Source organism: Fulmarus glacialis, unplaced genomic scaffold, assembly GCF_000690835.1.
Source record: "Fulmarus glacialis isolate BGI_N327 unplaced genomic scaffold, ASM69083v1 scaffold8031, whole genome shotgun sequence".
Lineage (NCBI taxonomy): Eukaryota > Metazoa > Chordata > Aves > Procellariiformes > Procellariidae > Fulmarus > Fulmarus glacialis.
This window is the reverse complement of record NW_009194647.1, coordinates 32,387-57,263: the sequence shown is the minus strand read 5'-3', so window position 1 is coordinate 57,263 and position 24,877 is coordinate 32,387. Positions and strand designations below refer to the sequence as shown.

Here is a 24,877-nt window from a genome sequence, read left to right as displayed (position 1 = left end):
TTAAGCCTTTACTCCCTCTGAATAGTACTTTGTCACTATATAAAAAAACTCAAATAGCAGCAAGAAATCTACTGTAGCTTAAGAATCCAGTCAGTAGGGAAAAAGGTGTCATATTCTATCTTTTCAATTTTTTTCTTTATAATGAAAATCATGAACAACAGAATCCAGAAAGTGATCCAAGCAACTCTTAGGTTCTGCTGGACTGCATATTTGGCATAGCCCTGTGGCTGTCTCCTGACCTACATTTCCCTGAGGCTTTTAAGCTCTGCATTACTAGGGTGCATATTCAAAGGCTGGGGCTTTAACATTGTGGATTGTTCCTGAATAAAGGCACAAGTTCAGGCCCGAGAGGTAAAAATTTAACTGGTCATATGATCAATTATCTGGACTGATGCGTTAATATCTACTTCCTCTGCTGAAGCCATGGAATATTATTGACTTGAATCATACACATTCTGGGATTGTATATTGCTGCAGCCTATGCAGGTAGATAGGGACAAACTATGAAATCTTATGCTTGTGCAAGTCCTTTAGATTTCAGTCAAAGTGCATAGATATAAGCATTAATATTTAAAGATCCAATTCAGTGCTGTAGAGTCTTTTGATCTTGTAGCTCTACTGATGATAATGGAGTAGGGGAACATTAATTCAATACTGTATTGGGGCTCAAAGAACAGAATTCTATTGTTTGGGGTTATGAAAACAAGGCAAGAAAATGTCTACTGAGATTTTTGTGAAATGAAACCTTTCTCCTGAAGAAATAAAAGGAGAGGATGACTGGATCCAAAGATGACTGCAAGAGAAATATCACTTTGCAGTGACAGATACAACTACCACTGACTGCTATTTTTAATGTGATATCAAGGTTTTGTTTTTTATCATTCTGCAAAACATTATTGAAAACTTTCTTAAGGCAATTGATGTAGTTTTTTTCTTTAAAAACCATAGCAGAACAAACAAACAAATAAAATCCTCCAAGAATGCCAGCCTTTATAAAATTATTAAATCCAGAGGTAAAAATAGCATTCTGATTATTTTTAACAGCTGATGCTCAAAAACATGAGTTTCCAAAAGTGCAAACTTGTCATAAGAAAAGCCTCTTCTGCCCACCATCTCTCAGCTATTTCCTAGAATAAAAAGCAACAGAAATTCAATTTCTGAATAGGAATAAGTGATAAATATGAAAGTTGTGAATGCTAGATAACTGGATATTGTGAATGCATTTTATAAGCGTTTCACTGATATTTTACATACAGATTATATCACAAAGAAAAGGTCCCAATAAAAGGCAGTGTTTAAACAATACAATCAAAGGGTCATATGCCGAGCAAAATAGTGACAATGCTTTTGGTTTAAAATAAATTTCTTGTTATGACTTGAGTAAAACTGTCGTTGTATTAATTATATGGGCAAATTGGAAATTGTATTTCTGGAGTCTCTGTACGTGTAGAAGTTTTATGTGAGATGCTACAGGAAGTGCATACTTACTTTTTGTATCTCCTTAGGTGAAATAAAAACATAATGCACAACAGGCCCTTACCTTAAAGGACAGCTTTTCCAGTTCCCTTCCCTACTTTCCCCTGCCAAATCCAACTTTAGGATAGTCTAAACACTGCCTTCTGCTGTTGGTGGTAAAGTCATTGCTCACTGCTCTTGGGGAGGTAGCAAATACTTACTGCTGCATACTTATATCCAAAGCGTGACACTGCCGCATTAGAGATTTATGAGAAGTTCTCAACCTCTTATAAATCTGTGTAGGTAAATAACTTATGTTGACATGCAGTCCTTAAAGTATAACACAGCATTTTCTGCTGGTAATAAACACATATAATACCGATCATGATAAAAATATGTTCAAAACCATAAAATATCTACTTCATCATGAACCACAATTTTAATAGAATTATTCAAAAGCACGTGTTGATGTAAGTATCTTGTACTGAAATGAACATGGCCATGGTCTCTCACATGAGATCACAGTCCAATACTCAATGAGTTTATTTGAATCTTAGGCTCAAATACAAAAATACATAACAGTACACTTCCTTTTTCAGGAAGAACCATCTGACTTTTGCTATAATGCTCCATCACAATCTGAGTGGAATTGGTATGCTAATCTGGGAAAGGGCTGGAGTTATCACTTAAGGAATATTTTTAATAAATTAATTGTTCTTGAAATATTATTATGTTTTTAATATTGATAGGTATTGGATTGATCTCTTGGAACCGCAATATGAGGGCCATGAACCTAGTCCGAACAAATAGTTGATTTTTTTTTCTGCTGTAAGTATAGTTAAACATTGGAACAGATTCTTTAGGAAGATTATGCAATCTCCTTCCCTGAAAGGTTTTACAAACAGCTAAAAAATAACTGTAAATAGTTTAAACATCACTGTATGTGCCATATATACCAAAGATGGAGTTAATGCTTCTCAGTCATTACAGATGAATAGTGATCTGTAAGATCTCAGAAGGTATTCCATGGCACTACTGCAAAAATATAATTGTAAACATATAACTGTAAAATAAAGCCAATCCCCCCCCACTTCCACACGTGCATACAAACAAAACCACACAATACACACATACACAAAAGCTCAAGAGGAAAGCTACAGACAAGCATTTAAAGTTTATTCTCATTTTTATCAGGTTGCAAAATGGAAACCATGAGGCAATACTCAACAAATAGTAAGGCTGATTTTGTGATTTTTTTGAAAGGCTGGAGGGTTCTTTGATTCAGGAAATGTTCAGAAACACTTGGTTGGGTGATTCTGAAGGCCCTTTTCCTTCTGGGCCTATCATCTGCTAAGAATTTCTGATTGTACGTTTTAGGCACACTTTCTTAGGAAGGGCATGAAACGATAGACTATCATCCAGGAAACACTGAAGGACCGGCTCTTGGTATCATATGCGTAAAAGTAAGCATGAATTCAACATTTATGCCCCTTAAATTCTTATTTTCTCCTTTAAGCAATAACCTTCAATAACCTTGACAGTACCCACTCAGTGCTATTCACCTAGAAATAGACCAAATTGCCAACATCTTTTTCATTAATCCCATTTTTTGAAGACATTCCTGAATGTATGAAGTATAAATGCTAAAATAAAATCGAATACAAAACCAAAATGCAACATCTGATTATTCATAGTTTGCAATATGTTGTAAACACTATGCCCTTGATATCAGCCAGTTCAGTAATGACAGATTACAGTTTTCCCCTTCTGTCAAGAAACACATGGAAATTTTTCTGTTCAATGAGACACCCCAGACAAAACAGAGACACATTTCTTTGAGATTTATGTGTTTGATTTACCTTCATTGTCCCTTAGAGTAAAGTTTGGATTCAAAGAAAGCCCTTCATCAAGGGAAAAATGGAATCTTGCCCCATTTGCAGAGTAATCTTTGTCAGTTGCAGTAATAGTCTGAATTACCTGAAATAAAAATTAACAGTGAATGTGCTGAAATTTGAACTTGACCCAAATAGTATGTGACCTCAGCAGGATACTCAAACTTAGTTTATTTTAATTTCCTACTTGACTGCTGCTAAATTCAACCGATGAAATGACTGGGCCATTAACTTGATTTCTCTAGCATGAAATATTTTAGGAACCACACTTCAGAGCTAGATAAAAGCATCTAAAACATCTATACTTTCTGACATTCTGATATGGTCAGGGCCTGGTACAGAGATTTTCACCATCTGCATTGCATCCTGGTGACTTTCAGAATTACAGTTTCACCTAAACATCTGTTTTTACGAAGCCAAAATTCAAGCTGAACCAGGATGGTCTATGCGGAGCATCATCTGCTTGCTATCCGAATAATTAGATGCACTTCAGTATTGGTTAGGAGAAATAATTGTTTAACCAAAATGGCAGCTATATAATACCAGCTCTTTGTTTAAAATTCCTGTTAAGAATCAGTTTTAAATTGCTGGAGAACAGAACAGGAAGAGCAGCAGCTACTCGTGGTTTTAGTTTGGTTTGCCCAAAAGGAATAGAATTAAATGTAGCAACCATGTCTGGGAAAGGTATTTTTGAAAGGTAGGACCTCTGCCTTCGAAAGCCTTGGTGGTTTTTAAAATTTACTTTCAACTAAAACCGAGCTAAGCTTTTGGAATGTGTGACCAAGCAATATTTCTCCCTCTGCTTTCATTTTCATGCTGGGCCTGGAAGCTCAAGTGCTAAAGCAGAATTTAATAAAAGTTGTTCTTGTGATATAGGCAGTGAAGCCTACACAGACTGCTGCACAGAGCTGATAGATATCCTGAGGGAAACGTAGAAGGGGGAGGGAAAATGCTCGTTTTCATGAGAATTCTTCTGTTCAGTGTTCAGCTGTAGTCTGTCTGGACTGAACCTGAAGCATAAACAGTGCGGGCTCAAGTGGTTTGGTCTGTTTTAAAACTAAAAGACAACACACAGATCTCTACCTCCATTCACATAACAGAAGCAAAACAAATACATTTTAAAGCCAACAGAGTACAATGTTTATTTCATTGACTATATACAATACGGTACATTATATTGACTATACACACCTAAGACAATTAACAATACTGATGATAATTGCTGAGAATATTTTAAAAGTTTGTCATAATACTTTTTTGTTGAAGTGTAGCAGAATAAGATCAATCTGAAATGCCTATAATCATGCAGTTTACCAATGTCACGCCAATACTGGTGAAAACGTTTGGCAAAACCTAATTGTTCTTTATTGAATTTTGCAAAGGTGGCATATCTATTATTGAAAAAACTACCACGTAAAAACAGAAATATAAGATTAGCTTAGATAGATATATTTAGTTAATAATGTTGAAATGGTATGGACAAAGCAAGAAAAAAAAAAGGAAGAATATTTGCAAGAGAATCAGTTTCTGTTATTACTCAAATACTAAAATTACTGTTGAATACTATACATAGCTGTAAAAAATTCAGATAAGATCTTAAAAAAAAAGATATGAATTTAATAAATATTGTTTATAATTCCTCAGTACTGTTTATCAGTGAAATATAAGTCGTTTTGTTATGCACCTTCAGCTTTTATTTGACAGCCTAGTAGATAAACTTTCATCCTGTTGCCCTCTCTTACATAAAACATTCAGTGACATTTTACAGAATCTTGCTTCAAGATTCTTCATGCCATTTTGCAAAAAAACCCCTTTGATCAAGACCTCAGTGCCACAAGACTAGCATAAAATTTATTTGTTTTGAAGACTAATTTTAAAACTCAACAAAATATATTGTCTACATTCTCTGATTTCACATATGGCAATTCAAGTATCCCCTGAATTCACTAATGTATGTAAAAAGTATAGCACCAGATGATATAGAAATCATGCTTTTCCATGTGGAAAATAGACATTGTATGTGTAATAGGACAGGTCAAAATATTTTTGACAGAACTGTTCTTAAACAGAAAGTTTACATTCTTTCAGAAAAGGCTCTTGCTTTCTAAAGAAAAGATTTCTAAGACATTAATTCAGAGGTGAGGAACAAAAGTGTGTGTCCTCTTGACAACCAAATGTACTGTTAACCCTTTTCTAATTAATAGGCCAACTAATGGCCTATTAGCAGAGATTAACATGCACCTTACCAAAGCCAATTAAAATAAAAATGTAGATACAGAACCCCACCTGCTGTAAAGCTCACTTGACAGCACTGAAGCAATGAAACTGAAGGGTTATGCTATTTTTTTAAAGGCAAGAGTTGGCAAGACGAGAAAGAATTTCAAGAATGGAGAAGAACTAATTAAAGAGGATAGAGAGCAGGTGCTAAATTCTACTCAGATCTTTTTTGGAACTGAATCAATAAACAAGTAAATATACACATGACAAAATTATAGCAGAGGCGTTCCTTGCCAGCTAACATTGATTTCCTTTGGCTATTAGAAATAACAGCATCCAGGATGAGGTAGCTCATGTTGGCAGCACAATATTTATTCACCCTGATTCTGAAAAAGTTCTTTGTGTGTGTTTGTGAGTGTGCACATGCGCACGTACACACACCTGTGGATTAATTTACAGTGATGGATAGTGTCAGGGAAATGACACTTCACTACTATCACAACTTTTTCTATTATTCCTCTGAAAAGCACCCGGAAAAAAAGTAATCTTTGGAGAGCTATATCACTAGCAGATCTAGTCAGATATTTTAACAGGTTTATACTCTGCCAGGACAAACACTGAATTTGGAAACATTCCGAAAACTGTCAACGCTTCACTCTTTCACTTTCCAGAACAAAGCATTTAAACTTTTTTTTACATCGCTATTTGCTCCCATTGTCTTAAGAATAATAAAAGAAGTTGTATTTGAAGCAAAGGAAAATTTCATTTGTAAGTTCACTTTGTGGAAGATTGCAAAATTTCATTTTCCTACATTGGCTAAATTTCACAATCGTTCACAAAATCACTGTATTTCTAGAAGTCAGAGTTCTCCAAGTCTGGATACCATCTAAGATCAAATCATAACTGCTTTATTTACTTTAATATACAGTATCTACAAGGCTTCACCTGGAAGCTGTTGGAGATACTTAGTTTATCTTCTCAACAAGGTGACTGCTAAGGGAATAAAGCTGTCACTTCAATGTGAAAATTATAATCTTCTCACAAGCATTTTCTGTTTGAGATGCCTTAGGGGGGGTTCATTTAAGCACTTAAGTCCTTAAGTTTTATTGGCTTTTTTTTTTTTTTTTTTTTTTTTTTAAAGTAAATAAATTGAGCTGTGGAGGGAAAAAGAAGCAGGAGACAGGCTGTGCAACTAAATGGTACTGTGATTTCTCTCCATAGAAGCCTCTTCTGAAAATAAACAAGCAAACACAAAAAGTCTTCCAATGACAAACTATTGGTTAGTTTATCTTGCACATAATAAATTCAAAATAGATATGCTGAGAAAAGAAATAAGGACTCTTACAGGGCAGTGCAGGGCTGGAGCCCAACTTCAATGCACTAGTCAAGCAGAAGTGCCTGGCGGGACCTGACAGAATTTGTTCTTTAGCGATAAATCTTACGAACCATTCTCACAAGATGACGGATAGCTCAGAGTAAATACTGCCTTTTCAGTGATTCAAAACCATCCAACTGGACACGCTTTTTAGCATATGGAACACTTGTCTTGTTCTGTAATCCTTGTTTATTTGTCCCTCCTTAATATTTGTTGAACACTGTCATTTTCTTTCTTAAACTAGACAGTAAGATGTTCTGAGTAAGAGCCATGTAGTTTTGTGTTTCATTTTGGTTTTGGTTTTTGTACAGTGCAATGGTATCACAATCTTTTCTGAAGCCTTGTTGTGCAATGCAAATAAAAATTTGTGCTATGTCATGTACATAATGGAGTCCTGTTAGTTTAAGAATACAACAGCATGCTGATCTAGCCTTTCATATTAAACTACTGCTTGTAGAGTCCTTCATGGTAGCATTAATCTTGGGTGTTAAACTGCAATGCTACAGAGGTCAGGAGTCATTCACACTTGCTACAGTAGCTCAGAGAGAAATACAACGCTTACCCAAATCAGGAGCAAATGCTGTTACAGTAAAACTTATTTTATCCTTTAAACATCTCTCTCATAAATTTCCATTTGCAAAGCTACTATTGGAAAGTTAAAACTTTGCTAATAGGAAACATTAGCTACTCACCATCAACATCACCCCCAGCAAACAGAGCATTTCTGAGCTAGCTTCATTGCATGTTTTAGCTTATTATTATTTATAACATTTATTTAACAATTATTTTTAAGTTATATAATTTTAAAAATATCAGAATATGTTGAAAGCAATTGCAATTAAAGCTTAAGAGATCTTAACTTCTTTTTTTTAAAAAATAGTCTTTTACAAGTTCTAATTCTTCTATATTTGGCTTTATTTGAGGTTTTCAGAACATTATTTTTACTTTAATAAGCATGTTAATAAGAGATATTCAGTTGATAGACAGACCTACTTAGATTTTCAAAGGCTTTGAATGAGGTGTCTCAATAAGAGCACTGAAGAAAACTATGCAGTCATGAGATAAGAGGAAGGTCCTTGCACAAATAATTGCTCAAAAGACAGGAAATAGGGTCCCTTTTGTAAGTTGTCTATTCCACAAGGAAAGGAAGTCGCAGAGATTTCCTGTTCCACAGAGATTTATGCTGGGCCACTTTTTGGTCAGTGTAATAACGGAAGTCTTGTAAAGAGTATGAATAATCAGCCCACCAAATCTACTTATGATACTGAGTTGTTCAAAGAAGAAAAGAGGAAGGGCTGACACTAAAGACTTCCAATACTCAGTAGCCAGGCAATACAAAGACAGGTGAAATTCATTATACATAGACATAAAGTCTTAACTTCACATACATGATGATGATCTCTGAGCTGACTATTACTTCTAATGATATTGGTGTTATGGCAGGCAGTTTTTTGCCTTCGGTGCTTACTAGTGGTTAAAAAGCAAAGCCGCTGTTAGGAATTGCTAGGAAAGGAATAGAGAACAAGGCAGAGATCATCCTATACTATGGAGCATAAACTATGATAAGAATTATAAACTACCGTATACCTGCATCTTGAATCTTGATTCCCCATGTCAAGGTGAATAGAGAGGAACTGGAGAAAGTTTAGAGGAGGACAAGATGAATGATCAAAAGTCTAGAAGGACTTTATCATGGCTTGTCCAAGTTAAGTAGGACTCTTCAGTCGGGACAAGAGACAGCTGAGGGGCAACGTGCTAGAGATTTATGAATGGCACAGAGATAGTAAATAGGGATCAACTGTTCTCTCTCTTTCTCTCTCTCTCTCCCAACACAAGAACTAGTAAGTATTGATTGAAGACAGCATGGGAAGATTAAAAAAAAAAAAAAAAAAGAATAAAAAGAAGGTGGTAGGACTTCCTGAAACATGCAATTACACTGTAAAATTCCTTGCCGCATGAGGTAGCAGATATCAAAAGTTTATGTTTGTTGTAGGAAAAGCTAGACAGATTCATATAAGATGGTTATTAAAGGATTATTAAAAACACAGAAACCACATTTGGATCAGGAAATGATCTGCAAATGATCTGAGACCAGAGAAGTACTTGGGCTAAGTATCATACACGCTTTCCATGTTCTTACACTGCTCTTTAAGTGTCAGCTTTTGGTCACTGTTAGAGTCAAGATAACTTTGGTCAGCCTATAGTCTGATGAAGTACAGCATTTCTATAGTCTCAACGTTAAAAATAGAAATATGCCACTATGCATTTATCTATACTGCTTTTAAAGATTTGATGAGAAAATTGTTACTACTACTAATATATTCCTCAGGAAAGATATGAGCTCAAAATTGCAACTTACAACCTGTGTAATAATGCAAAACCAGCATAGAGTGCTGGGTAAAAGCTAGATCTATGCAAAAAAGCAAAGGCACTTGGTAAAATTGTCAATCCATGCACTGCAATGAAGTGCATCGATCACAGGAGCAGCAGCTGGAATGTTTCTGCTATTCAGCCTCAGTTCTGACCCTTCCCATGCTCATTGCTGTGAAAAAGCTTTTCAACATCTTTTCCATAATGACCCTGTACAGACAAGGGCAATCAACATGCAAAAAGTGAGGATGGCAGCCACGCTAACCAGCCATTTCACCGAGCTGTATTTGAAACCTTGCTACCATGTGGCACTTAGATGAGAGATGTTAAATCTGCTTCATCCATTTTGTTCATGATAGTGACTTGTCAAATTCCATCACTTATCTGACAAGATTAAAGTTTTGACTGTCTTTACTGAAGATAGTTTGGGTATTTTTTTGCAGCAACAAGAAAGATATATTGAACAAATTCCCAAATCTTCTCCCTTCAACCTAATACAGTTAAAAAGTTGAAGCAAATGTGAAATACGAAAATGAAATCGGAAAGAATTATGACATGTGTTCCCCGAATCAAACTTCTTACCTATGTGGCATTAACAAACAAAGTAATTCTTCTTTCTCACTGGGAGAAAGACAACTGTGAGAGTTACCTGACCAGGCTTTGCATTCTCACAGACAACTACATCATACTCTCTGGCGAGCTCTGGAGGGTTGTCATTGATGTCCAGGATTCTAACACCAACTGGAACGTGGCTCACTAGCCCAGGATTGTCTGCAAAATACACAAGGGGGCATTAACCCTTTTGAAATATTCAATATTCCGTGACATCCTCAATTTAAACCTGGTTTCTTAACACAGTAACTGGATGAGAACTAAATACAGCTGCAGAAATTTAGGAAACAAGATACTGAAAGATATTGTTTTCTGTGCTTCATTAACTGTTTCAAAAAATAATTTTAAAAAAAGAGTGGAAAGCATAGTATGACCCTTAAGTCACTGTTATATCATATCAATAAAAGTGCAAGTTACTCTGGAACTGAAGTGGGAGAAAGCTGTTGGAATTATCGCATACCGTCACACTGTATGCTAAGAAATGATCAATTCCTTTGTAACAAATGTGAAAGTGTCATCACAGTATTGAATAAAATCTAATACGAAAAATATTTTTAAAAATTTCTCAGTCCCTTAAAGAGTTTAGGAAACAAAATACCAAAATAATAGGAAAATATGAATGCATAGGCACATATAAACCTTTCCCAAGCTTGAGTTCAGCTTCCCCACAAGTTATTATGTTATTACACAAAGTAGTTAATGAGTCTTGCTTTAGCAGTGACATACCAGTAAGAAAACAATGTTTAAATAATGGTGTCTTAGGCTGTGATCTGTACTTGCATGAGAGCTCACTTTCAAAAAGAGTTCACCCTTAAAAAGCATAATAAATAGAATCCTTTCAATGAGAATACACTTTCCATCATAAAATGGGAAAAACCCCAATTTTTTTAATCCATAATTCCCTTGTTCTTACTACTAAATGCTAAGAAAATTTTATTTTGCTGAAATAATTATATATTAAAACTTTTTATAATTAGCTAAAATACACCTTCTGAAGTCTGTATAAGTATCAATCTAGATGACAAACTTCATTTTACTTTCACCAACTAAATGAAACTATCAGTAGAAGATAGCAAAGTTAATCTTTCAAATGCAACAAGATGGAAGAATGGGGTCTTACAGATTGACATTTTGAAAGTGCATGTCCCTGTGTGTGCTCATGAGAAGAAAAAAAAAAAAAAAAAGAGAAACATTAGTAGTCTAAAACTCATTTGCCTTGGTTATTTTGATCTTAGTTAATCTACATCATATTTCTGTCATTTGTAAAATGCCTTAGATTTGTCACACCTTTAATGGTCTCTCCTCAGAATTCTGAAAAACATTGATTAGACACATATTTAGATTCAAAGACACTGGTAATGTAGCCTCCCAATGAAAGAATATTTGAGAATGTTGAAGTTTCTTTTGTCAAAGTGAGAGATTTCTCCTTCTCTGGTTTCACCTGGGATACTAGTCAAAGAGCGTGGGGTTTAGAAGTTCTCTTTTTAACTAATATCTCTATGTTCACCTGATTATTTTAATTCACTTTTGGAACTTAGTTATCCCCATAAAATGGGAATAGAAAGAAGATCAAAAAAGTCAGCAGAAAAGGAAGACTTAACTTAGATAATATTGCAACCTCTATTCCCAATTAACATTAGCATTAGAAGTTATAAGAACACACTCAGAAGACATTTATAGACTTGCAAATTCCATTTTCTTGCTGAAATTTTCCTTGACTGTTGGTACTTTCAGTTTCACCCCAAAACTATGAATATCTTTACAATAGGTAAACTAAGGGACTAAAGTAAGCTATCTCAATTGTGTTCATGCAAGACTGAGGCTTTCTATTGCTATCTAGAAAACAGTTTTAGTGGAAAACTTTGAGGAATGTTAAAATGCTGGGAATATATGAAGTTGAGGAAGAATGACACTTGGCTGTTCACTAAGCAGTTGGGAGAAAGGAACCATTCACCTACCTTTACTCCTATTACTGAAGGAAGCAATCTTCTCTCCAGGAGACCCTTTGCAGTATGAGTATTAACACAAAAAGATGTTTGATCTTTCCGTGGAGGTAGATCATGAGATTGTCCAGAACAGCACAAGCAGTAGAGATTGAATATTTCGTATTGCTTACTGAAATACATCTTGCAAACTCATTTAGGTAACTTCCTCTGTCAATGTCATCAGACAATACAATTACAAAAATCCTGTAATTACAATTACAGAACATGATATCTAGCAATAGATGATCTAGAGATGATCTACGACTCAAAGGAGCTTTGTTCTTGAGGCTTTGTTCAGGAGGCTCTCGCACATAGTTTGTGAGATATGTGAACTAGCATGTGGTATAAATTAAAGGAAGAACACCAAGGAGACAAAGAGAGAGCACACAAAAGCATAGAAAGGAGACAGAAGGCAGAGATCACAGTAAAGGGTTAAGGACAAATAAATCCGTTGGGGAGTGGATTCATTAACTGTAGTGAAGGAATTGAAGATTTTAATACTAGAGAAATCCCGAAGAAGCTTTTGCCAGAAGGCAAAAAAAGTTGTGATTATCAGATAATCACAGGATCACTGAAAAATCTTAGTTGAAAGGGACTTCTGGAGGTCACTGGTCCAGTCTCCAGCTCAAAGCAGGGCCATCTTCAAAGCTATAAGGGGTCATAATATATCTAAGAGGAAGGGAGCAAAAAAGCAGGAAGAGCACAGGGCAGAGGGTACCAGAGATAGAGAACTGTTCTGCACATCTGGCATGTTTGGAATAGTTACTGGGGAAGGAAAATCAAAATTTTTAGTCTAATGTATGGTGAAAAAATGGTAAACACTTTTGTTTCAGTACAGTGTATCAGACCTCTTTGCCCCATCTTGAATGTGTCCTCCTATATGCCTGTCACTACTACCCAGTGTGGTCTTACTCTAGTCTGTTAAATTTGCATTATTTTCACAGAGATTTCATGGAGATTCAGAAAGTTTACCTTTATTTGTTCTGCAGCTGCTTGGCAGTACAAAGAATTCATAAATACCTTACCAGTTCAAAAGAGTTCTTAATGCACAAGGTATTATTAGTATTTTTTGGGAAGCAGTTACCTCATGGGATCATTGACATTTGCAAGCAAATTTCCATATTGACAGCCTACTCACTACAAAATGCTAATAGGGGAAGTATTAACACCACTTACCAAAACAGTCTTGAAGTTTGTCAGATTGTGTATACTACATAGATGTGCATGCAAGACAATAGCACACTTTATAATGGGGGAACAGGATGAGAATGAATTAAGAGGGACCTTACAAACATTTTTTTCTTTTTAGGTTTGGTTTTGTTATTTTATTATAAAATAAATACAAATGCCAATCTTTTTCAGGTGTACAACTCACCTGCAATCTCCAAACCACTCTAATAACTGGTCCTTTTAGTAGTCCATTTTTGTTAATTAGACAAATTTCTTGCAGGAGTTTGGCACATTACCAGTTTTAAGACAATCAGTGCTGACATATATTTCAGGCCTGCACATTATAAAACAGCCAGATCCATTCTGTGTGCTATTAGCATTATGTCTCAAGAGTAGATTTTTCAAAGTGAATGCTTAGTGGTTTAAGGCATAACTGAAGCAGAAACATTGCTCTGATTCACCTACGTTAGGGACTTGCTTTCTTACACTTGAGACTTTTCCCAGAATAAATAGTTCTTCTGCCAGAATACTAAATATCTGTAAAGTGAATCAATTTCATTGAGTATCAGCCCCTCCACCAGCAAGTCCTCTGTGAACTTACAGAAGTCCCTATCAACAGATAGTATGAAGTCTTGAATCTTCTCTTCCATTAATTTCTGTGGGCAAACTTTAAAACCCCTATTTAAGAAGACAGCTTTTTAATACAGCTTTATGAAAATAAATTCTACCTGAATGACATTCAGAATAACAGTCCTGACATCAACAGTCTTTTGTGGTTTTGGTTGTTTTTTGGGTTTTTGCTTGGTTTTTGTTTGGGGGTTTTGGGTTTTTTTTTTTGTTTGGTTTTTTTTTGTTTTGGTTTGGGTTTTGGTTTTTTTTTAAGTTAGACTGGTAGAGTTAAACAGTTACTATTTTGAAAGCTGAGTAAAGAATTTAACCCAGAGACAGCCTGGACTATTTTAAAAGGGTGAAGGATTTTACCAAAAAATGGAATAATTTTACATGTTTTCATGATCTAGAACAGAAATCTTCACCTAGCTTAGGATTAGAATGAATGTCTATGCTTTTGCATCATCAATATTAAATATGGATCTTAATCAGTACAATAGCAACGCTTTTTTCTCATTTTGACAACTTTTCAAGACCTTGTGAGGCAAGCCAATACTTAGGAAGTTCAACCAACTGTCTATTCTGGTACATTTTTAAAGAAAAGTAGAAAGCACTCATCATACTTCTCTAATAATGATTAGTTTTGACACATTAGAAGACTAGACATAGATCTAGGAAGGATAAAATATACTACAGAAACAGAACTAAAATGATGAAAGAATGTCTAATGTAAGTGAGAGCAGCAATATTGAGAAAATACTGGGTTTAATTCAGAATGGTGTATATGTGATTGATAAATTAAATTTTCTGGCAAAGAGAAAATTATGCAGAATCTAGTAAGTGTAATGTTCTATTCAGCTTTTTTAAGGCAGTGGGTACTTTTAAATATTGTTACCTGAAGTTGGCTAAAAAGATTTTATTTTTTCTTAAAGCAAAATTTGACTTTTCACTGATGAACACAAACCTGAAGGCACTGATGACATCTCTTGGATCATGCTAGTAGTGGTAGCAGTAGTAGCAACAGGAGCAATAGTAGGAATAATGGCACTGCAGCAGACTTAAAACATTTAGCGCTCTCAAGCTGGCAACTCCGTCTGCCTTAATGCAAACAAAATTCTGCAGCTCATAGACAACACTGGTGCTCACCTCCTGAGTAGATCAGGGCACCACAAAATATACTGGTTCTGTGGCCAGAAATGTCTGGTTTGAGATTCTGGTACTGATTCACAAAGCCTGAACACAGAAATGTCATGTGATCCCAAAGATTGTCTCTTCTTTGGGGACCCACCTTGGTAGCCAGGAAGAGCCATACCCTACATTATCTTCAGAAGACAAAGTAGGAATATCTTCATCATACCTTTCCCCAAAGAAACAGAGGAGAAGAAAATCCATCATGCCTAGAAGCCAATGACTAAACCAAGATAAACAGGGAAATAAGCATCGAACTTAGAAGCATCACTTCTTGAGCAGGATGGACAACTAGCTGCTTTTCGACAACTGGGTTTTTTTTTAGTAGTTTTGTGTAGGCTTTCCTTATTGCATTGATAAATACATTTAAAAGTAGGGCAGATTCTGCTACAAATCATATTATGATGATTTTATGGTCCACTAGTAGACAACTTGCCAAGGCTGAAAATAAACTGTGTATCATTAGAAAGTTTGGACAAGGTACCAGTATTGTGTCTAGCTCTCTCCATTAAAAAGAGATCAGATATCCAGTTTGTCACTACCCCATGATCCTTTCAATACCACACCACACCAAGGTATTGCATATTTTGTCAATGAGATATTGCTCTAAGTCAACACTTCCGTATCTTGTTCCCTGAAGCTACTATGAGGAATAGGCATGGAGAAGCAAATACTGAAGACATATAAACAAAGACAAGTATCTTTGTGGTTTTTTTCCAATATCTGATTGTGTCTAATAGCCTTGGAGATTTTTGTTTCGTCTATAAAATTGATTGTGTTATGATGTCTCTTAAGTATTTCGATTTCTAATACACTGTGCTATCAAAGCTTAGTATGTGCAGTATCCTTTCATGTGGTCATTTTTTACTGTCTCTTGCTAGTATTTCTTTAAGTCTGGGGGATCTGACAGAACCTGGCAGGTACCCTGTTATTCCACTTCTCCTGTTCTCCACAGCCTCTTTACAGCTTTACAGCTTAGGAACTCTTTATGGACCCTTCAAAGATAAGTTTGTGCATTCATTGCATTCAAGTTGGTCCTTTAGGTAAACAGTGGGAAATTATCTGTTTTTCCATTCTCAGCCATTGCAGAGCATTTTGGAGACCCTCAGGAACACCACAACTTCATCCCCAAAAGACCAGTGATCTAGTAAACCCAGAAATGTATTTTACACACTGGTATACTTACCAGCTGCATAAAAGAAATAAGTGAAAAATTCCCAATAGAAAGTATCTTCTAAATCTCTGAAATATAAACTTTTGGATCTGCCCTGAAATATAAGCACTTATGTTGCTTTCAAAAAATCATGTTTCTTATTACAACCCCAGATATTCTTATTATCCATCTAAATGTCCAGCACTTTATGAATCCCAGTAATCTCTTGATGGTAACATCATCTGAAAGCCGTATTTAGAAGCTGGTTTGCTCTGTGTCTATTGAGCAGATATTGAACACACTCAGTTCAGTTGTTAGAATTAATATGTGAAAGGAGTTTCCTGACACAGTCTTCCTTGCTATATTTCTAAGTAGAAATTTCTAGTGAAAGCTATAATCCTCGCTTTGATTCTCAAATCAAGACATTCTCTGATTCCTTCAATCACCAGTGTTTATTTCTCCCCGCAGCTTTTATTCCTTCTTATTGAGCACAAAGACTGCAAGGATACTATTATTTGTCCTATCTGCAGCACTGCTTTGAAAACTTCAAAGTACATGTTTACTTTTCTAACTGAAATTGGCTTTGGAGCTGGCAGAAGTCCATCCATTTATACTTCAGTGCCACCTTTCTCTTGCAGGGGCTGTGATTTGGGGTTTTGCTGTTATTGCTTTGCTTTTGTTATCAGCACTACTATATACTACAGAGAAACCTTAATTGAATCACCCACAATTACTTTTACAACCACTTATTTTCTTTGAGAATACATCACTATTTGCAAGAAATTTGTGAGTTGTCCTTTTGCTTCTCCACATTCAACACACAGTTCCCAATATCACAAAATCACAGAATGGTTGAGGTTGGAAGGCACCTCCATAGATCAGCAAGTCCAACTCCTCTGCTCGAAGCTGAGTCAACCAGTGTACGTGGCTTTGGACCATGTCCAGTTGGGTTTTGAATATCTCCAAGAACAGAGACTTTACAACCTCTCTGGGTGACCTGTCCCAGCTTTTGACCAATCCCACAGTAAAAACATTTTTCTTCTTATGTTTAAATGGAATTTTCTGTATTTCAATTTGTGCACGTTGCCTCCTGTCATTTCACTGGATACTACTCAGATGAGTCTTTCCTCATCTTTGCTCATCTTTACTCATCTTCTTTACTCCCCCTATCCGGTATTTAAACACACTGGTAAGCTCCTTCTGAGCCTTCTACTCTCCAGGCTGAACAGTCCCAGCTCTTTCAGCCTCACCTCGTATGACACATACTCCAGTTCTTAATGATTTCATGCCCCTTCACTGGACTTAGTCCAGTTGCTCCATGTCTCTCTTGTACTGGGGAGCCCAGATCTGGACCCAGCATTCCACATGTAGCCTCACCAGTGCTGTGCAGAGGGGAAGGATCACCTCCCTCAACCTGCTGGCAACACTCTTCCTCACGCAGTGCAGGATGCAGTTGGCCGCCTTTGCCACAAGGGCACACTGCTGGCTCATGTTCAAGTTGCTCCCACCAGGACCTCCACGTCCTTTTTTGAAAAGCTGCTCTCCAGCCAGTTGGGCCTGCATGTGTACTGGTGCATGGTATTATTCCTCTCCAGGTGCTGGACTCTGCATTTCCTACTAATGAACTTCACAAGGTTCCCACTCACCCATTTCTCCAGCCTGCCGAGATCCCCTGGATGGCAGCATGACCCTCTGGTGTATCAGCTATTACTCCAGTTTTGTGTCATTTGCAAACTGGCTGAGAGTGCACTCTGTCCCATCAACCACGTTGTTAATGAAGAGATTAAACTGTATTGCATCCAGTATCAGCCCCCAGGGGTACTCCACTAGCGACTGGCCTCCAGTTGTACTTTGGGCTGCTGATTACAACCCTTTGAGCCTGCCATTTAAGAGGATTTTCAATCCACTTCACCATTCATTTATCTGGCCCATACTTCAATATGTCTGTTCTTACATGGGTTTCTCCCAATCTTACTTAATTCTTAGCAGCTAGGGAGGTTATTTGGGAATCTGCATCACCTTCTATCATTCTGTGCTATCAAAGAATTCTAATTGGCAGATCCTACACCAGTCCTTAAAATAGCTCAGCCTTAACTTTTTCCACTCCCAAAGGAACAGTCATTCACTATGACTGTATTTCTTTCCTCTAAATCAGTTTTTCATGTTATAAAACTTCGTGTACTTGCTCTGTATTTTCTTATTTCCATTACTCTTATCAAAGACTTGGTCAAAAACCTTTAATAGAGCTAAGCAAATTGTATCTCCTTCTTCTTTCAAATACTCTTTTATTAACTTTTTCAAAAAATTCAAACAAGCTAACAAAATGTGAATAATTCTATGTGAAATCGTATTTTAAAATCCTGTTACCATCAATTTGTAGTCCTTCCCCCTGCCCCAAACATAGTCTGTAGATCCTTCAATATAAAATATAATATTATTTTATCATCTTTCTTGTTCCCTAATACCACAAGGAATTTTCAGGAACTACTAGTACTGAAACAATCAAAGCAACATCTTCAGTAGTGTGTCCTGGACACCAAAATCCCACTCTTCCTCACTGTATGCTGCTGTTAAAGAACAGTGAATGTCAAAGAAAAAGAGGATTGCCTCATCCATTCTCGTGGCAATGTTTAGGAAGTATCTGTGTAAACAGAAAAAAACACTGATCATTACATCAACATTACTCCCACAGAGGAAAGTGGTGGAACTTCCACTGGTTTCAGAGGGGACATTTGATCAATGCAGGGTGTATATCACATACTGAGACTAAAAGTGAAAGTAAATGTCTTATGAAAGGTTCAGAAACAATAAGGCTGAAGCATGAGGATATCATACATGTGAGGGTAGAAATATGATGTTGATTCTAAATTTCTTTTACATAAAATAAGCACAGCTAAAAATAGTTGCCCAAAGGACGATCAGTAGAAACTGAATTCTGGCAGTGAAGTGTAGTGTAAAGTCAAGAGGGGAAAACACTTCAAGAAACTAAATACAACCATAACATTATTTCAGCAGAGCACCTCTTATTGTTGAAGCAGTACAATCTTTCTGGGCCTTACAGATTCTGCTATGTTCCTGGCTAAGCAAATGGTGTCAGAAGCTACGAATGCCTTCTACCATGTCAGATGAACTTGAAGATTGCCACTCTGACAGCTAAATAACGTTTTGGTCATAGCCTTCCACCTATTTTTCAGCTTTAGTCTTAGTTCTGCAACTCCTTGTGCATGGACTTGAAAGTGAATGCCATAAAAGGCTATAGATATGGAATAGATAGCACTTAACATAAGAGTTTTGGCCTTCATGCTGTATACGCAGCATATGCTCCTTCTTCCATTGTAGATCCAAATACTGATTTCACAATGGATTTGGAAGAGTTCAGCAGTGTTGTAATTTTCAAATTACTCTAGGTAAGAAAATGGCCAAAGAAGTGGACACAAGGAAAGGCTGCCTGTCATTTAGGCTGCCTATCAGTCTGCCTGCCATCCATCTCTTCTTTGCTGCTCTCTCTTCCTTTTTTCATAACCAAATTGTTTTTCAAACTGACATTATAGATTTACTTATCTTTCCAACCCCAACTTTAACCATAAGAAAGGCAATGCAAGGGGAAAAAAAAAAAAAATCTCTGTTTTCTTGTAACAACTTGCACCTGGAATGTAGAATTCTAAACACGCTGTCTTAAAAAAAATGGCAATTCATCCTCATTATTCATTCTATTCTCTTTTAGTTATAAACATAATCCTTCTCCATTTTCCATACCATTCTCTCAGCACAGTATGTGTATTACCACTCATTTGACTATGCAAAATAAATAATGTGTAGAAAGCTACATTTAAGTTTAACGCTATTGAGATTTATTTCTACAAAATAATTATGTTTGGATGGCTTCCCAAAAGACTAGTGACTACTCCTTTTTTCAATATGTCCCAATGTGGCTTTTAAATCTTAATTTAAATTAACACTTACTGTGCACCTGGTTATGATTAGGTTTAAATTATATTTTATTTCATGTTGCACTGAAATAACATGGTATATATGAAGACACTGTCAAGCACACTGAAGTGTCAATGGTTACCTTTTTTAAAGGGCTAACCATAAAACTCTAGATTTTACTATTTACAATAGAAATTTACTTAGTTCAAAATGTCAATTTAGTTGCAAAAGCAGGTACAATAATAAGAAACAATTTGTTGTCCTTATAAAATATGTACATGCTGTTAATTCTGTAGCATGTGCTAGTGATGCAGCAGCAGAACAGATTCCATTTTAACCTGGAGATGAAACAGATGAAAGCAGAGGGGCAATAATGTCAGTGGCACCTGTTACAGGTAAAACCTATATTGTGTCATCTAGCAATAATGGAATACACCAAGAAAAAGGAAAAAAAGAAAAAGGAAAGGAATGTACATAAAATTAGTTCACAGTTTTAATCAAAATCACTGCCACTGAAAGACAGTATCATGAAGAGTACTTAGCAGGACTGGATCTATTGATCCAAGTTGGGATTGTTTTTTTTCATTTGGTTTGTTGAGTTTTTTAACTTTAAAACTTTGACTGTGCCAAAATAAATACCCTGTAATAAAAAGGTTAACTGAAATGTTCTTTAAACTGTCCTTGCCTCATGCAAAAATATTTATCTGGGACTACTCAGTCAGACATTTCTTGACTGTTGCAGGGCTTATCTGAGGCAATGGAAATTCATCAGACTTTGAGACCTTTCAAATGCACAGGCAAGTATTTATTGTATCTTTACTCAGCAATTTGCCTATTAAAAGGCCAGAGGTATACCCTGATAATCAGCAATTACTAGGCACCTGTCAGATATAAATTAGTATTGACGTATCTAACATGCAATTCACTAAAATAGGTTAACAGCAGATACAAGAAGAAAGGATGAATTTCTCAGACAGTACTATATAGTATTATCTTCTAAAATATGTGAAATATGAAACTCAAACAGGACAAGCTGTTGATTTTAGGACACTGAATGCCTGGAATTGTTCCTGGGTAAACTGGCAGCCTTCTATCACATACAGAAAAACACGGTAAATTTACATAGCTGGAATCACATAAGCATGTAGTGTTTTGTTTATTTGTTCTGTGGAATTAGGACATTTACACATACAGAAAATTCTCCTTTATCCAAACTGGCTAAAAAAACCCATGGTGTTATAAAGAACACAACATCTCAAGACAGTGTTTCTTAAAATCTGAAAATTATTATTTTCCTTTCTAATTTTTTTCAATACTATGTGTCAAATATGTTATTTACCTATCTCAGAAGCAGCCACTGTGATGTTGTACCAAGGTGTCTCCTCTCTGTCCAAGATCCTGGCAGTCTTAATGGTCCCAGTACTAGCATCAATGGTGAAATACCTATCCTCTTCTGTGTTATGATCAAGGAAATATCTATGAAGAAATAAAACAATAAATATATACTCATTGTAGTATGTATCATCCAAAGTAACGGAAAGCTACATAAGAATATTACTTTCAAGCTTTTAAAATCATAGAAATTTTTAAAAACACCCTGAGAAAAATTCTATACTATGGAGACACCCAAAGTAACACCATATTTCATTTCTTTCATAATGTTACGTTTCTTTTGATACATAGCAAGTTTTCCACTGTGAGTCACAAAGATACAAATTTCTACCAGGTTACATTTTACACAGCAGTATACAGTGTTGTCAAAGGTAAGATACACATATATTTTGACTAAAAACTCATAAAATGGAAAGGCAGAAAAGAAAATAGAAAGATATTAAGATATTATTCTTCTGCTTATTTGCTTGTCACTGCAAACCAGCGTGCTCAGTCCCAGTACCTGTTTTGAAGAATGTGTCTCTGACATAAGTTGATGACATGATGACATATGCTGTTTTGAACATAACCATTACAGACACTAGTAGCAGAAACAGCTGATTCCCAGAGCTGCAATTGACACTAGCCTAGAAGCAGAACTAAACAGCCTTGTCTAACTCCCTTGGCTTCTGGGCACTTTGCCTAGCAGAGAAAGTAAAAGCCTTGAAGTGGGTAATGGAAGCAGAGGGAGAGAACACAAAAGAAGAGACCGACAAGACATTTTGTTGTGGTTTAACCCTAGCCAGCAACTAAACACCACACAGCCGCTCACTCACTCCCCCCACCTCCGGTGGGATAGGGGAGAGAATCAGGAGAGTGAGAGTAAAAAAAAATCAGGGATTGAAATAAGAACAGTTTTATAGTTGAAATAAAGTAAAATAGTAGTAGTAGTAGTAGGAATAATAATAATAGTAAGAATAAGAATGAAAAGAAGAATAAGAACATACAAAGCAAGTGATGCATGATGCAATTGCTCACCACCTGCCGACTGATGCCCAGCCAGTCCCCGAGCAGCTGTCGCTGCCACCCAGCCAAGTCCCCCCAGCTTATATACTGAGCATGACATCATATGGCATGGAATACCCCGTTGGCCAGTTTGGGTCAGCTGTCCTGGGCTATCCCTCCCAGATTCTTGTGTACCTTCTTACTGGCAGAGCATGGGAAGCTGAAAAGTCCTTGACTAGGGTAAGCACTACTTAGCAACAACTAAAACATCAGTGTGTTATCTACATTATTCTCGTACTAAATCCAAACCATAACACTATACCAGCTGCTAGAAAGAAAATTAACTCTACCCCAACTGAAACCAGGACACATTTTTTCTCAAAGCCGGAATCATTTACAACAGTTTTTAACAAACTAAGCAATTACAGACCCCTATCAAGCCTTCTTCACTAACTTCAGACTTGATGAAAAAAACAAGGAAAAAGATTCTAAGACTTTTATATACCATAATTGTTTTTCCTCATAATTTGTCAGCCCTGCTTTCATTCTGTGAAGTTTTTAATATATGGAAGCTATATAGAGATGAAAATGATTTATTTGTCCCATCCAATTGCTCTTATTTCTACATCACCAAAAGTGTAATTGCCAGCTAATAAAAAGAGTGATGCACATAAAGGCTGCCAAGCTCAAAATAATTAAAAATAACTTCAGTTTTATTCCTCTCACAATGTACTTATTTAGACTATTTGTGCAAAAGAAAAACAAACAAGCAAACAAACATTTCATTGAATGATTATTAAAGTAAGATATGTGAAAAAGCAAAGGAAATAAAGCACTAGAGGAGGAGGCAGCAATTTGAGTGAGTCACCTTAACTGGTCAAATGATAGAACACTCAGTGGAAAAGCCAGCTAGGACTTGATGACTTAGTTTAGATCTTCCTTGTTGGAGAGAACCTGAACCCACCTCTCCCACCTGCAGGAACTGTTTTACATCTGCTTTACAATATGCTATTTTGGCTTGTGGCACTCAAGATGTTCTTTTCATGCTTCCAGTGTTTTCAGCAATTAAAGAACTGTAGGTCAGGCAGTGGAAATAAAAGCAGACAAAACTAGGCTAGAAAATCTTTCCTTCTTGCCTGCTCTCTGTCTTTCCTTTCGATATCGTGAGGAGTGAAACAGCTCCCATATGACTGTGAGAGAGACAGCAGACCTCAGTTCCCACCCATTTTATGTTTCTCTGGAATAAGGATTTAACTCGCTGTCTCCCATCTGAGCTACGGTCAGAACCTATGTGCAGTTCATTAACTACCAACATCTGAGAATACCTCATTCTAAAATGCTCCAAAAGTGCTCAATAAAGACACTTTGGATGTGCAAGATGGCAGCTGAAGTTGCTTCAAACAGATAATAGACTCAAACTGTCTCCATACTGAAAGCAGACCGGCAAGATCTTGATTATGTAGGGGATGGAGCAACCATTTTTAAGAATTTAAGTCAGGAAATATTTTTTCAGAGAACATTATTTAATCAGTTGTCCCAAATGCGATGAAAAAATCAAAACAAGTGATGTTGCCAGAAAAAGAACAAAAAAAATTGCTGAATTTCTAAGTGCTGAATCACAGTGGGCATTGCAGACACACTTCTGAAAGTTGGTATGCTTCTCAGTGTTCAGTAAACTCAGAGATGAATTAAAAGCAAACTCTTGAACAACATTCATCAGTCACTGACCGTGACACGTTGAGTGTTACAGCTATCCAAGAAAATTTATGTTGCTTTTGAGGAATATTGGAATGCTCTGAGGACCCATTACAAAACAAACAAACAAAAAAGGACCACAAAACTATCCTGTTGGCATTATTTTGTGTGGCAGTATTGGTCCAGGCTACGCATGGCTCTCTATTTGGGAATCAGGATTTGCTTTTCAATGTCAGAACAATTGATTTTTCCAGTGTCTCTGCAGGTCTCAGTCTTCCATATAGCACAGATTTTCAGGTTCTCCAACTGTTTATTTGTCATGGAAGTGTTTTGAAAGATTGTGCCAATATCAGTGGAGAAGTTGTGTCTCCTGTGTGCACAGCTAGCCTTACCTTTTACTAAGTACAAAAGCTTTGCAGACAGAGTGGTATCATCAACCTCTAGAAGTCCATAAAGCTGCTATGCTTGCCATGGAGTTGTGTTGAGATTTGAACTTTGTACAAAGGTGGAGAAATCCCCTCATGCTTTATCTTTGTGTTCAGCAGTGTAGGAAACCTGAGCTATGACAAATAGTTGGAACATCTTGACTACACTACTATTAAGGCAGAAATAATGAACATTTGGTTGTGTTGCGCAAGATGGGCAGAGCACATACACACAAATATCTTTTACATGATGAACTGGGATGCTGGCAGAGGAAATATAGGAAGCATAACTGTCCCTCAATTTTCTTGGAGACCTTAGCGGGACCCTTTACTGGTAGAGCTTACAATCAGGTATGCAATGATAAAATTTAATTCCTTCTCTCCTACTACAGCCTTGTTTTTCTTTACTTTAGGGGTCTTCTGAT

At 36.3% G+C, this 24,877-nt stretch overlaps 1 protein-coding gene across 1 annotated transcript in view; it reads right to left on the bottom strand.

Moving 5' to 3' along the window:
- CDH18 (cadherin 18, type 2) overlaps positions 1-24,877 on the bottom strand; it is a gene marked incomplete at its 5' end in the record, with an annotated part of 68,988 nt that overhangs the window by 11,908 nt on the left and 32,203 nt on the right. The window contains 3 exons of the mRNA XM_009587831.1: positions 3,315-3,432; positions 9,959-10,080; positions 21,296-21,432. Coding sequence (XP_009586126.1) covers positions 3,315-3,432; positions 9,959-10,080; positions 21,296-21,432 — 377 coding nt within the window. The remainder of the gene's footprint in view (positions 1-3,314; positions 3,433-9,958; positions 10,081-21,295; positions 21,433-24,877) is intronic.